At 39.3% G+C, this 14,384-nt stretch overlaps 1 protein-coding gene across 1 annotated transcript in view; it reads left to right on the top strand.

Annotated features, from left to right (window-relative positions):
- LOC106872598 (adenylate kinase isoenzyme 5) overlaps positions 1 to 14,384 on the top strand; it is a 58,050-nt gene that overhangs the window by 6,665 nt on the left and 37,001 nt on the right. The window contains exons 3-4 of the mRNA XM_014919634.2: positions 4,945 to 5,043; positions 6,378 to 6,514. Coding sequence (XP_014775120.1) covers positions 4,945 to 5,043; positions 6,378 to 6,514 — 236 coding nt within the window. The remainder of the gene's footprint in view (positions 1 to 4,944; positions 5,044 to 6,377; positions 6,515 to 14,384) is intronic.

Raw genomic sequence — 14,384 nt, 5'->3', positions numbered from 1 at the left:
TATATATATATATATATATCATCATCATCGTTTAACGTCCGCTTTCCATGCTAGCATGGGTTGGACGATTTGACTGAGGACTGGTGAAACCAGATGGCTACACCAGGCTCCAATCTGATTTGGCAGAGTTTCTACAGCTGGATGCCCTTCCTAACGCCAAGCACTCAGAGAGTGTAGATTTATATATATATATATTATAATAATAATATTAATAATAATAATAATAATAATAATAATAATAATAATAATAATAATAAGGATTATTACAAGGTAGTATAGCATTACCTTTAATTCCTTTATGTGTGTGTGTGTGTGTGTGTGTATACAGTTTCAAATAGACCTACACATGTTTCTACTGCATCAATTAGTAGCCATTGCAATTGCAACCCCACTATAATACCGGTGCAGTTTCTTCAGGATCTTCACTTTAATATTCTTTGATTTAACTGTTTAAAGTTTTTCATTTATCTACTCTGCATTGTATGATGTGGAGTTGTTCATTAATTTAGACATGAACTATCTTCAATTCAAGTTTTGATTGGATAATCACTTGTAGCCACTTATAGTTATTTCAAAAATTTCTGTTTTTTACATGTTTATTACTCATTTATATTGAACAAAGGTAAATTTGAAGTAATATATTTAGAATTATCCAACAGAATATATCTCCAAATTCTTATCTTTTGAAAATTATTATTGGATTTACATACTAGCCATTGAATAACCAAAGAATAAATACCCCAAAGTATTTGTTCTTTGGTGACTTACTAGCCAAATGACCATAACAGATTCCTGCCTCTCGGGGGTGAAGAGTTACATTTGTCTTCAGTCTATAACAGACCTCTTATCTGCAGACAAAAATCCCATCTTTTTTTAATGGCATGTCAATTTTAATGGCATGTCAATTTTAAATAATGCTTGATTCTTGAGATTATTTCTTCTCAAGTGGAGCTGGTTTAGTTGCCAATTGGTAATTAGGACACATCCTATAGAGGTAGAAATAATCTTAATCATCATCGTCCAGTTGAATGGTTTGATAAGAATAGTTGAGTCAGAGGGCTACACCAGATTCTATGTCTGCATTGATATAGTTTTTACAGCAGGATGCCCTTCATATCACTAACCACTTCACAGAGTGTACTGGGCCTTTTCTCATGTTTCCAGCACCAGTGAGGTCACCAAAACAAGACCCTTCAATTGAGATGGGTAAAAAATGGAGAGACAAGAAACTAGGATAGAAAGACAAGAGCAAGTATCTTGCTGGAGAGAGAAAGAAAGAGTAAGATTTGAAGTCAATGTACAAGGTGAATATGAGAGACAGAATAGGATAGAGGAGCAGAAACGATGGATATGTAGATAGATGCACTGAGTAGAAATAATGTTGCAGATGGTCACAGATAGGGAATGAGTTGGATGTGGAAAATCTCAGTTTAGCAGAGGAGTGAAGGAAGGAAATAGGGTAACGTAGAAGATTGTTGGAAGAACAGGTGTTAAAAGATGTGTTGTTGGGGAAGATTTGACAGAACCCCAATTCTGCGGAAATGGACAGGTCTTCTCAAGCATCACATTTTGCCATTCATCTTAGTTCTTTATCATCTCTTTTGAGAAGCTCAACATCTTCAGGATGGTCTTCACCACTTCATCCCAAATCTTCCTGGGTCTTCTTCTTCTATAGGCACCTTCCATATTCAGCAATTGACTACACAGATGTCTTCAACCATACACATCATATGACCATACCAGGGCAATCATCTCTCTTGCACATCACATTTGATATCACTTATGCCCAATTTTTCTCTCGATACAATATTACTTTGTTGTACATGCACATCACATCTATTGGAGCATCCTAGTTTCATTGCTGTTCATACACAGGCATCAAACAATCTGCCTTCTTTCACTCTGAGAAAGAGGCCTTTTGTTACCAACAGAGGAAAAAGTTCCCTGAATTTTCTCCAACAGTTCTTATTCTAGCAATTATATTTTCAGAGCATCCTCCTCCAATACTAATTAGGTCGCCCAGATAAAAGAAACTATTTTCTACTTCTAGGAATCCTCCTAGACATTTCAGAACATCTATTTCTCATATGCTCACATTATTTATTGCTCCTGCACATCTGTCACAAACAAACTACTTTATCTGTTAACCTTCCTGTGATTCCACTGCAAGTTTTATGTGTCCATAGTCTAATAATTCAATAGTCTATGTTGTATGTTATTTGACATATTTGTATTTATCTTAGTTGGTTGGTTGGTTGGTTGGTTGGTTGGCTAGTTGGCTGGTTGGTTGGTAGGTAGGTAGGTAGGTAGGTAGGTAGGTAGGTTGGTTGGTTGGTTGGCTGGTTGATATATGCACATTTTTATTTTTTTATAAGGCAGAAAGTTGCAGAAGAGATACCAGGACCTAAAGTTTCATACATGGCACTTATCAAACTGACTTAAAATTTAAGGGTTTGTTTTTTCATATAGAGTGAATAGCATTTCTTTCTGGAATATTCAATTAAAAGTTGATATTAGAATCATGTGAAGATAGAAATTTTTCAATTATTATGCCCATTAAACAGCAAGACATCTGTTTCTGTCTCTCTGTCACACTATAACCTTCATCATCGAGCACAAGATCACCTCTTTCAGTGTCCTCATCCGTCTTAAAGATTCCTTGTCTTGCAAAGTTACTTGGTGACCCTGCCAGTGCAAGTGCCACTTAAAAAGCTTCTGGTTTATGCTATAAAGTGATTGGCATTAAGAATGGCATCCAGCTGTAAAAATCATGCCAAAACTTACCTCGTCTGTGCTGATGCCATTTAAAAAGCACTCAGCCTACATTGTGGAGTAGGAAGGGTACCCAGCCGTAAAAATCCATGCCAAAACAGACACAGAAGTATGGTGCAGGCTTCTGCTTGGCCAGATCCTGCCACACCATCCAACCCATGCCAGCATGGAAGGAGGATGTTAAACGGTGATGATGATGATGTGTCATGTACATACAATTACAGACGTATAACTACACAAGGAAAAGGCTGAATAAGAAATAAACAATTATCTATGAGATTATCATTAAGATGTGCTGAACGCATAGTCCACCACATCTTATAGTGGAAATAGGCGTAAGCTAATAAAGTTCATAAGATAATCGTTTATTCCTTTGTCATCTCTTTTCTTATTACCCTTCTGTAGTCAACTAATGTTTCATTCAGAGGCATACATATATCGAGTATACTGAATTCTATTAGTGTAGAAGCCAATGCCTAAGTAAAATATAATTACATATAGATATATCATATATAGATTACATATAGACATATTTAAATAAAGCTGGATGCACATATCTCTCTCTCTCTGTTTCTCTCTCTCTCTCTCTGTATACACACACACACATTATCAGCATTGTTTTACTATCCACTTTTCCATACTTACATCAGTTGGATAATGTTTATTGAGGCAGATTTTCTGTGGCCAGATGCTATTTTTGTTGTCTAACTTCACCTGTTTTTAAGCAAGATAATATTTCTCCATGGTCACACAGAATATTAAAAATGAACAACACTGTTTGTATGACAGTGACACTCATTTACAATTATCATGTGATGTCAAGACAGGACCACACAAACACATACATACATACATATATATATACATTATCTTTTTAGTTTCCATCCACCAAATCCTCTCACAAGGCTTGGATCAGCCTGGGCCATAGTAGAAGACATTTGTCCTATGTGACATGCAGCGAAACTGAACCTGAAACGATGTAGTTGGGAAGTAAGCTTCTTAACCACACAATTGTACCTACTCCAATATTAGTATGAGCGAGGTCGTTGCCAGTGCCGCCGGACTGGCTCCTAAAATACACCATTTTGAGTGTGGCTGTTGCCAGTACCGCCTGATTGGCATTTGTGCCAGTGGCACATAAAAGCACCCACTACACTCTCGGAGTGGTTGGCGTTAGGAAGAGCATCCAGCTGTAGAAACTCTGCCAAATCAGATTGGAGCCTGGTGTAGCCATCTGGTTCGTCAGTCTTCAGTCAAATCGTCCAATCCATGCTAGCATGGAAAGCGGACGTTAAACGACGACGATGATGATGATGATAAATGTGTGTGTGTCTGTATGCCTAATGTACACACACACACACACACATATGTATATATAGAAGCAACTATGGGGATAAGCAAATAAGACCCACCAAATATATTACATATATTAAGTACATCAAATACAATATATATATATATATATATGTGTGTGTGTGTGTGTGTGTGTGTACATGCAAAACAAGAAAAAGTAAAACATGAAAACTTTCAGATGAATGATGAATTTATATGTATTAATATAACTTACACAGAATACAAACGACAGAAATTTAAAGAGGTTGAAGAAAGGTATTATAAGTCCCAACACCTGTTTCTGGGGGCTCAGCGGTCCATAATAATGTTGGTAGATTTAGTCCATCACAAAATGCGGCTGTATGGATGCATTTAACATAGGATAAGATGAGCCTCTGTCATTTGTACTCTGTGTAAGTTGGACCTATTTATATAAACATATATATATATTTATACATATAAATTCATCATTCATCATCTGAAAGTTTCCACCTCTTGCTTTCTCTCATTTTGCTTGAACACATATAAATACTTTGTATTTAATGTACTTAATACATTTGATATATTTGATGTGTCTAATTTGCTTATCGCCATAATTGTTTCTATACCCGCTCAACCTGATCCCTCTTATAGCCTTTCTTTATTTTGTAGAATGATCCCCTGTAAAGACATCAGAGTCTAAGTTTGAATCTTTTGAGCTCTACTAAGTGTCTTCTAGTCAAAGCTCTACTAAGTGTCAAAGAGTAAAATAAGTGAATGGATATTCATATGTCTATGTGAATGTGTGTATAATTAACAGTTGTCTTAACCCACATTTTTGTTTCTTTACTCCACTGTAAGGTCTGATGCCAGAAGGCAATGTTCCAGATGGAATTCCATCTCTTGAATCCCCTGAAGAAAATATACCTCTTACTCAGAAGCCAGTTGTACTTATATTAGGTAAGTAAAATGATTTACTACATACAGCAGGAAGTTGATTTGGTTGTTGGTGTTATTGTTTAACCTCAAGTCAACCCTAATCAAGCATATCTGTGATCAAAGGCCCTACAGCTTTGATCACAGATATGCATCTTGCTTTTTAATAGAGTATAGAAGAACTGCATTAACTAATATGGTCTTCCCTAATTGACATGGGTGAAGTGACCACAGAGAAGATCCTTCATTTGCTCCATTGATACAAACTAGTTTTAAATACCTAGAACATTGATAAAAATGAGTCTCAAATGTTATGCCTTCTGGTCAGGATCAAGAATTATTCCTCCTCTGAAGAGCTACTAACCTTATTGAATTCACAAGAGCTCCAAACACTAGAAAACTGCTAACATCTGAGATATTGCTACTGCTACACCTACACATTATACCCATTAGTGTGAGCCAATGAAGTATCCTTAAGATAGTTACTCAAATTATACTCTATTATGCAAAATAAGGAAAGGATAATACAGTTCTATACACATCTAGCACAACAGGGTTGTCAATACTGGAAAGCTTTTGATCCTAGGGTACTCATTCAAGATTGGCTCAGGCCAAATGACACCCATCAGTAAAATCATATACTGTATTTTCCAACAGTTCCAGCTCTCATGAGGTAATAAGCTGTGCATCAGACCCTTATAAAAGCACCTTACTATTTCCATAAAACTTAACATCAGACACTTCATCCAGTCACTTTCCCTCTGAACAGAAATCCTCAGTAACTTTGCTTCTGACCATGTTCTCCCACAGTAGAGTAGCTGGCCACCGTTGGTGCTCACTTGCTCCATCATGAAGTCCAACCTTTTGAGATCAGATTTCACCTCTTTTGGTATCTTCCAAGATCTTCCACAGGTTTCTTCCACTTGGATGGCTTAATGCTTCTTTACCCAACAGTTATCCTTTCTCCTTACCTAGTTATCATGTTTGAATGAATGATATGTGAATGGATGATGAGTGATGACAGGGGAAAATGAGTATACTGCCAGCAGACGATCACCTTCAAAGATATGACAGTGAAGTCAAGTCCCAATAAATTGCATAACACTATGATGATGATGATGATGATGATGATGACGACGATGATGATGACGATGATAACGACGAAGACGGTGGTGATGATGATGATGGTGATGGTGATGGTGATGATGATGATGATGAGGAGGAGGAGGAGGTAATGATGATGATGACAATGACAATGATAACAATGATGATGGTTTGAAGTTTGATCTTTGATGTTTATTTTTGTCATTTTCCTACCTCTGTTTTCTAAGTTTGATGCCTTTTAACCATTTTCAAAGGTCCACCAGAATCAGAAAAAGTAAAGTTTGCACGAGAACTCAGAAACGGCTACCCCAACTGGGTTATTGTATCAAGATTTACATACACTATCCTGAAGTTTGTCACCATGGAAACACTTAAAGAAACTCCTATGGATGTAAGTATTGCAAGAAGGCAGGAGTACAAAAGAACTGTTGCTAAAGTCCAGGGATACCATAAAAAAAACCATTTAATTTGCGCACTTTTTTCTGTAAAAACAAAAATTAACTTTAGAGGGTGCATAACTTACATGAGTAGATCATTTCCAGAATATTTTTAGAAATTTTTTTTTTTGTTGCAAAACAACATACAAATGCAAACATTCATACGGGAAGTTGACTCATTTAATGTCAGAATAGGTTTTTACAGAAAAAATATAATGAAGTTGACTTTTATTTATGCTGGACAGTATAATGCTTACTTTTTCTGTATAAATTTACTAAAACCATTAAATGGTGAAGGGATGAGCCAGAAGAAGACGGCCATCACGTTAATGGTCAAGGGACTAACCGGAAGAGGAAGCATGCGAAGAGAAGTGCGAGGGTGACAGGACAGGGTTGTCCTCTTTTGGCTGGCCAAGGCATCGCAAACGGACATGAGGGAATTTGCTCTTGGGTTGGTCAGATAACAGCTTAACAGCTGCTTATACTGGGTGACAGGGTAGAGCAGGATCGCCAGAGTGACTACTACTAGATGGGCACAGATGAGAGAGGAAGGTAGGTGAACCTCTTTTCATTTCCCAAGTATGACAAGCTATTTCGGCAATTGTATACAGACGTTGTCCCCTTGATATATGATGGCAGCGAAGATAAGGATCGGCAGTGATGTCATCAGACCTTTCTATGGCGAAGGTGATGTAGTAGCCTGGATTCGAAAGGTCGAAGTTGTGGCTTCGCTACAAGGCATCAAAGATGTAGCGAGCCTCATGGCCCAGTATTTGGAGGGGAGTGCACTGGCACTGTACCTCAAAGTGGATGAAGAAGAACAGCTGAGTGCAGCGAAGATTGAGCAGCACTTGAGAGAGGTTTACACAGATGGAGAGTATGCCGCTTTTTGCTAAGCTGGGAATGATCAGATGAAGAGGGGTGAACAGGTCGACAAATATGGTGTGGAGGTACAGAGGCTGGTTGAGTTATCTGGTCTTACTGATGAGAGACTTGAGAAAGTAGCGTGACTGGCTTTTGTGAGTGGCTTTCATGATGATGTGTCGCTGCAACTACAACAGTTGCCAGGCGGCAACAAAATGGCAATGAGTGAGCTCATTGTTCAAGCCTGCATGCTGACACAAAACACCGGGTGGAAAGCAGTGGTGATGGCGGCTGCAGAAGCCCGTGAATCTGCATGACAGCTGTGAAGGACGAAAAGTGGCCTGCAGAGGAATGACAGTGGCCCTTCACAGGCCGGTGTTTTAGGTGCCAAGGACTGTATATGGCAGGGGCCTGCGCAGAGCCCAGACCAGTTTGCTACCAGTGCAAACAGACTGGGCATATCGTCCGAAATTGTAGCCAGCAAAAAGGTCATGGTGAAGTTGTTGCCTCTCAAACTTTCCCCCGCAAATGAGTAGAGGCGTTGGTGAAGTCATTGCCCGTAGTTGAGGTCGTGGTCATGGGTAACACATTCAAGGCCTTCATGGACACAGGCTGCACAATGACTTTCATAACCCCAAGGTTGACAAAGAAATGGAAGGGGATGAGTAGTACTCAGACAGTCAATGGCAGTGAAATCAAATGCAAGGGTAGCAGTGATGTGGACATAGCAGTGTGAGGCACAATGCTAAGGCTTCAGGCGATCTTGATTGACTGCCTTGGGAGTGTAAGTGTTGGAAGAGATGTGGTTTCATTTGGTGCCATGGAGGCGTCATGCGATGTGAGTCAAGAATATGAGCAGGAGCAGAACCCTGTGAAGAGCTGCACTGCCTACGCCATTGAAGATGAGGACTTTTGGGTGGCATTTGATGGTCAGCGATGGATGATAGAGTGGCACTAGAAAGAGGAACACTCAATGCTGTAGAACAAGGTGAGCTGCTACCAGCATACCCCAAAAGGACACACCAAGGGCGTTTGAAGAAGAGGTACAAAGATGAACGACCATATATTGGGCCACACAGATAGCAAGGCGACTGACATCTGTGATGAGATGCTGTGTGTATGGAGGCAGTTGACTAAAGCAGCAATGATCGTCAACTTGAAGCCAGCATATTTGCAGCTCTATGTGAGTGACAAACTGTGGAGGTATCAACTGGTGCAATACAAGAGCCAAACATATTGCCTGACAAGGCTGGGTTTGGGGCTAAATTCTGCACAAAGATCATGGCAACAGTGCTCAAATCAATCCTAGGAAAGGTGGATAGGATAAGATGGGCCACCATTTCTTACATAGATGACATCCTAGTGGATGAGACTGTAGTGCCTGCCACAGAGGTTGTGAAACATTTGAAGAAATTCAGGTTGATTGCAAAACCACTGGAGCCAATGGCTGGAGGAGCTGCACTGGAGCTTAAGCTTCACAGAGACAGAACAGGCGAGTTGGTGTTTCATAGGGGGAATGAGATCCTGGTGCTGGGTACCAATGTCAGCAGGAGAGAACTGTTCTCAATGTGTGGGAAGTTAGTAGGTCACTACCCAGTCACGGAATGGCTGCATATGGCATGCAGTTACAACAAGAGATAAGCAGAAGGGGAGAACTGGAATGACAAGGGGAAAGAGGGGACAGCAGTGATGATGCGAGAAATCCTGGTGAGGATGAGAGTGGAAGACCCAGTTCACAGGGAACTGGCATGTGCCCAAATCGGATAGCAGGACCATATGGTGTGATGCTAGCAGCATTGCTATAGGCATTATGTTAGAAATCGGATGTATCAAAGTGGAGGTTGCCACCTGGCTTCGAAAAGCAAACGACTACAACCACATTAATGTTGCTGAGTTGGATGCAGTTCTGAAGGGAATGAATTTGGCCCTGAAATGGGGGCTGCACTCCATTGAAATCAGGACGGATTTGGCTACCGTGCTTGGCTGGGTAGGATTAGTGATCACCAACAAGAACAGGATGCAAACCAAAGGGGCTGCGGAAATGCTAATGATGCACCGCGTAGGAATTCTAGGGGAGCTGATTGGTGAGTTCGGCCAGAGAGAAACAAGGCAGATGCTCTAACCAGGGTAAAAAAGGTCTGGTTAGGTAGGGAAGCCGGAAGAATCAAAGCAAGGGGTAACTGCAGTGTGTCAGTTAAACGACTCTGAGCTAAGGAGACTGCATACCATGCATCATATGAGCATAAATAGGACCCTGTATCTCGCCAGGAGGAATTACGCTGACATTACCAGACGGAGCATCCGGGAGGTGCTCAGGAACTGTGACAGGTGTTAATCTATCAACCCTGCTCAGGGTGTGCATAAGCAGGGAAATGTTTCAGTAGAGCACAACTGGAGACAATTAGCAGTAGATGTAACACACTACCGGCAGAGTACATATCTCGATGGTCGATTGTGGGCCAGGCCAGATGACCATTTGGAGGGAATTGAGAACAGGCACTGCAGATGAGATGGCATGTATTCTAAATGAAGTATTCTTAGAGCAGGGCCCTGTGGACGAATTGCTGATGGACAACAGTACAGCATTTCATTTGGAGGCACTGAAGGAGATGCTTGACAGGTGGAAAGTGCACCGCTTTTTCAGAGCAGCTTACAGGTCGAGTGGAAATGGGATCATGGAGAGACATCGTCAAATGATCAAAACCATGGCAGAGAGGGGACATGTCCCACTGCTGGAAGCAGTGTTCTGGTACATGCCGCTCCAATCAGGACAGGCCGAAGAGTCCGTGCCACATAGAGCAATATTCAAATATGAATGGCAGCATCCAAGTAAACCATCGAGATACACTGTAGAAGAGAGAGGGTCTGACTTCGTGGAGGTGGGAGATGAAGACTGGGTCAAGCAACCAAAGAGGCACACTACACAACTCAGTGGAACAGAGGGATAGTGATGGCTATCAATTCCAAAATTGTGCCACGTCATGTCCTGGATGTTTGTAGGATTGTCACTTCATTGGATGATGATTGTGGAGAAGAGGAAGAAAATGAGGTTCTCAATTTAAGAAGATCACAGCATGCAAGGTGCCCACCCAGGTGGGTGGTAGATTTCAACATGGAGTGAAGTGAGGAGATGATCTTTGAGATCAGTGGGGCATGTGGGGATGAGCTGGAAGAAGAGGGCCATGACATTAATAGTCAAGGGACTGACCAGAAGAGGAAGTGTGAGAAGGGAAGTGCAGGGGTGACAGGACAGGGTCGTCCTCTTTTGGCTGGCTGAAGTATTGCAAACAGACGTGAGGAATTCGCTCTTGGGTTGGTCAGATAGCAGCTGCTTATACTGGATGACAGGGTAGGGCAGGATCGCCAGAGTGACTACTACTAGACAAGTGCAGATGAGAGAGGAAGGTAGGTGAACCTCTTTCCATTTCCCACGCATGTCAAATGGTTAGCTACTTTTTGAAGTTTGACATTCATGCTAGTAATCACGGTCCAGGCCATATTTTACATTGCTTGGAGTTTCTACCTATCGCAATGGAGCCCAGCAATTTCCTTAAATAGATCGCTTTTTCTCCACTTAGGGAGTCTAGCTTGCATTTGCACAAGGAAGTTATTTACTTGCTTTCACCATGTTACAACACAAGGAAATTCCTCTCCACTGATATTACCACTATCAGCTCTTACTGCATCTAAATCCGACAATAGCAACATCATAATTCATCCTTGTGCATGTAAATTCACTAAGTGAATATGACTTAGTGTTCCTACAGAAACCTTCATTTACCTTATACGATGTTTAATGTCATTTCACATTCATGTTGAATTATGCAGCAATCTTGTTCTCTTCATAGAACACTTGTGATGTATTACCAGTTCTTTTGATATAGTGGATTTTTGCTATTTTTGTTTATGTCTCCTCACAGACATGTATATTCTAACAAGTCGCTTTTTTAATTTTGCACCTCTTTTGTTCAATAAACATTGAGTTGAACTTGCAAAGCTATTTATTTTCTCCTTTCAAGTTTTAATATTTATTTTAGCAGGTTACCAAACTATCAGCTTGGTCTCCTGGCTAAAATGGTAATGACAAATTTTCAAGTTTGCTTGACATTTTGTAAGTGTGAATGGGATTAAGATTTCAATACTCAATATCAAAGGTTCCAACAAGAATAGGCAGAAAATCAGACCTTGAGACAAAAAGACACTTTCAACCAATCAGAATTCTGTTTACATAATCAGTTTGATCGGTTACCTTCCTCTGTTGGTTGAGTAATGTGTCATCCAAGCTGATGTTTATTGGTAATTAGATTTTATTTTGCAACATTTGCACGTATTTATTAACTTTGTTTTTATTGATAAGAATTATCAACAACTTTTCCTGTGATAGTAATTTGAGAAGATATACAGAAGTATGCTAAAAATTAGACATAATCTCTTGTGGGCAAAAAATGTAAAATAAAGTTTATTATAAACAACACAAACACTTTGTAATTTAATAGCTTTCAATGAGATACCTGTTAAACAGAAATTATTTTCATTTCATGAAAATTTAATAAAATCTAATCATAAGTAAGTGAAATTATGCTAAATACAGCTAAATTGAAAACCTTTTTCCCCTAGTCATATTGGCAATTCTGAAAACTTGGGCATGAATTTTACACGAGTAGAAGCTTTTTTTTAACAATTTTTATCCTGAAAATCACCTGCGTAAATTACACAGGTGCACAAATTACATTGGTTTTTATGGTACTTGTTCTGTCATAGAAAACTATTAGTGTCATAGTGGAAGAGTAATGTGGTTGTTTGATCTGTTATGTCAAGGAAAAGATAAATGTATTGTTCTTCTATTTTACAGTTGAGATTTAGAAGATTGACTGTCAACTATCATCATCTGGATGAAGTTCTGTGTGTGTGAAAATATCTTTGATCACTTCAAACCAAAAAGACCACTGGCCCAGATAATGTGCCCCTTCTGTTACCCTCAAACAATATGCTCTACAGCTAGCCTCTATTCTCACTAAATCTCAATTTTTCTCTCTCTCCTCCTATCACTCTCTTTCTCTCTCCACCCCCACCAACAAGGATATATTCTGATCTTTGGAAATATATTGCAGTGTTTCTCATTCCAATTCCTGTCACCCAGCAAACTATCTATCATCCTTTCTCCTTCACTTTGAATATTTCAATAGTGACTGAGTCAATCATAAACGACCTATAACCTTTCTCTATGATCTTGAACCTTTCTCCTAAATAACCACCAGTTGAACTTTTATAAATCCAGATCTACCAGAGACTTACTCTACAATGTCACTCACTTGTAGACTCCTACCCACTAGAAATGTGATGAAAACAGAGTTGCTGTTTTTATCATTAACAAAGCTCTCGGTAGCTTTCTGGCACCTGCATATTGAAGCAAAACTGCCTACATATGGGCTCCGTCATCTCTTGTCTCTTCAATTGTTGAATTGGTGACTTCTTACTAGATTGTACCATAGCCGTGAGTGTGGATGGAGCTTTCCCTGACCCATGTTCAATCAACACTATTGGACTTCTAGCTACAGCTTCATCTAACATTCTTCCTTCTATGCATCAACAACCTATTTGGCATCATCTCTAACAGCTTCCACTCTAACACAGATGAAACCACTTCTCACTCCTTCTTAATATCCTGTGCCTGAGTGTTATCCATGTACAATCTAGATAACTCACTCCAAACTTGCATTTCATTACAAATGCAAGGCTAAATTTTTTACTAATTTTTTTTCTGATAGCTAACATGCTTCACATACAAAAGATTACATCACAAAGACTGCCCATATTCCAAGATTTAAAATTAAAATATTTTAACTAATAACCCTCTACAAAAGTCAAGTGAAACCTACAAAACAAAATTGGTTCCAGTAACAGCTGAACTCAAAATGTAAAGGAATGCGACTTAATACCATAAGTATTTTGTTCAGCATTCTGTTGTTTCTGTTACATCACCATTAACAACAACAAGGAACCAACTGTGTGGTCAATTAGCCTGCTAATTCATATCTTACCATTGTCACTACACTGAATCTGTTACGAAAATAGCCTGTCTATCTAGCAATAAATCAACACTACACAATAGGAATAGCTCACCAATATTAATCCAACCTACTTAGCTGTAAATTGATATTACATCACTGTAACATCAACTCTGTGTAACTAAGGAATAATATTTTGTTAACTTGCAGTGTTAAGTTCAAATCCTATGAGTAAGGTATAGCTGAGAGAGGAATGGGTCTCATCAAAATAACTCACCCTGAATACATGTTTCATGAAGGCAAAAGAGTGCTCTGGTGACACAATGAGATTAAGGATCTCTTAACTATTAAATTTATGAACGTGTATCATTAGTAAACAAACTGATATTCACTAATTTCATTGTCCATTTAATACTATTCTTGGTCTTTTAGCAGAATTCCAGAATCCACTTTGTTGCAATTATCTGGGCCAGGTCCATGGTATGAGGATAATTCCTTGCTTTCTTATCACCAGAGGCCCTGAAAAGAATCATGAGTACTGGCTTTCCTCACTTGATTAAGTAATAAATCAAAAAGCAAATCTGTCCTAAACACATAATACATTGGATATTTTCAACCATTTTATTGAGATTTTCGTTTATATTACACTTCTATATTTTACAAGAATTACAGCGTGATGTGCTGCTTGACTGGTCCCCCCTCTCTCTCTCTCTCTCTCTCTCTTTATATATATATATGATGATGATGATGATGATCTTTTCTCCCGCCATGCCTCTGTCTACCCCTCCATCCTCTCTCTCCCCTTCGTAGTTTTTCCTTTAAGGTCTTCAGGTTCTGGCTATATATAAATGAGAAACCCATTCTAAATTATCTCGCTGACGTACTACGACGAAATACCCAAGATGCAGATAAGATAGAGATTTTTATTTATTTACGGCCTCAAACATCTCAA

The sequence above is a fragment of the Octopus bimaculoides genome, chromosome 2, assembly GCF_001194135.2.
Source record: "Octopus bimaculoides isolate UCB-OBI-ISO-001 chromosome 2, ASM119413v2, whole genome shotgun sequence".
NCBI classification, from domain to species: Eukaryota; Metazoa; Mollusca; class Cephalopoda; order Octopoda; family Octopodidae; genus Octopus; species Octopus bimaculoides.
The sequence above is the reverse complement of the archived record's forward strand: the minus strand, read 5'-3'. Positions and strand labels throughout refer to the sequence as shown.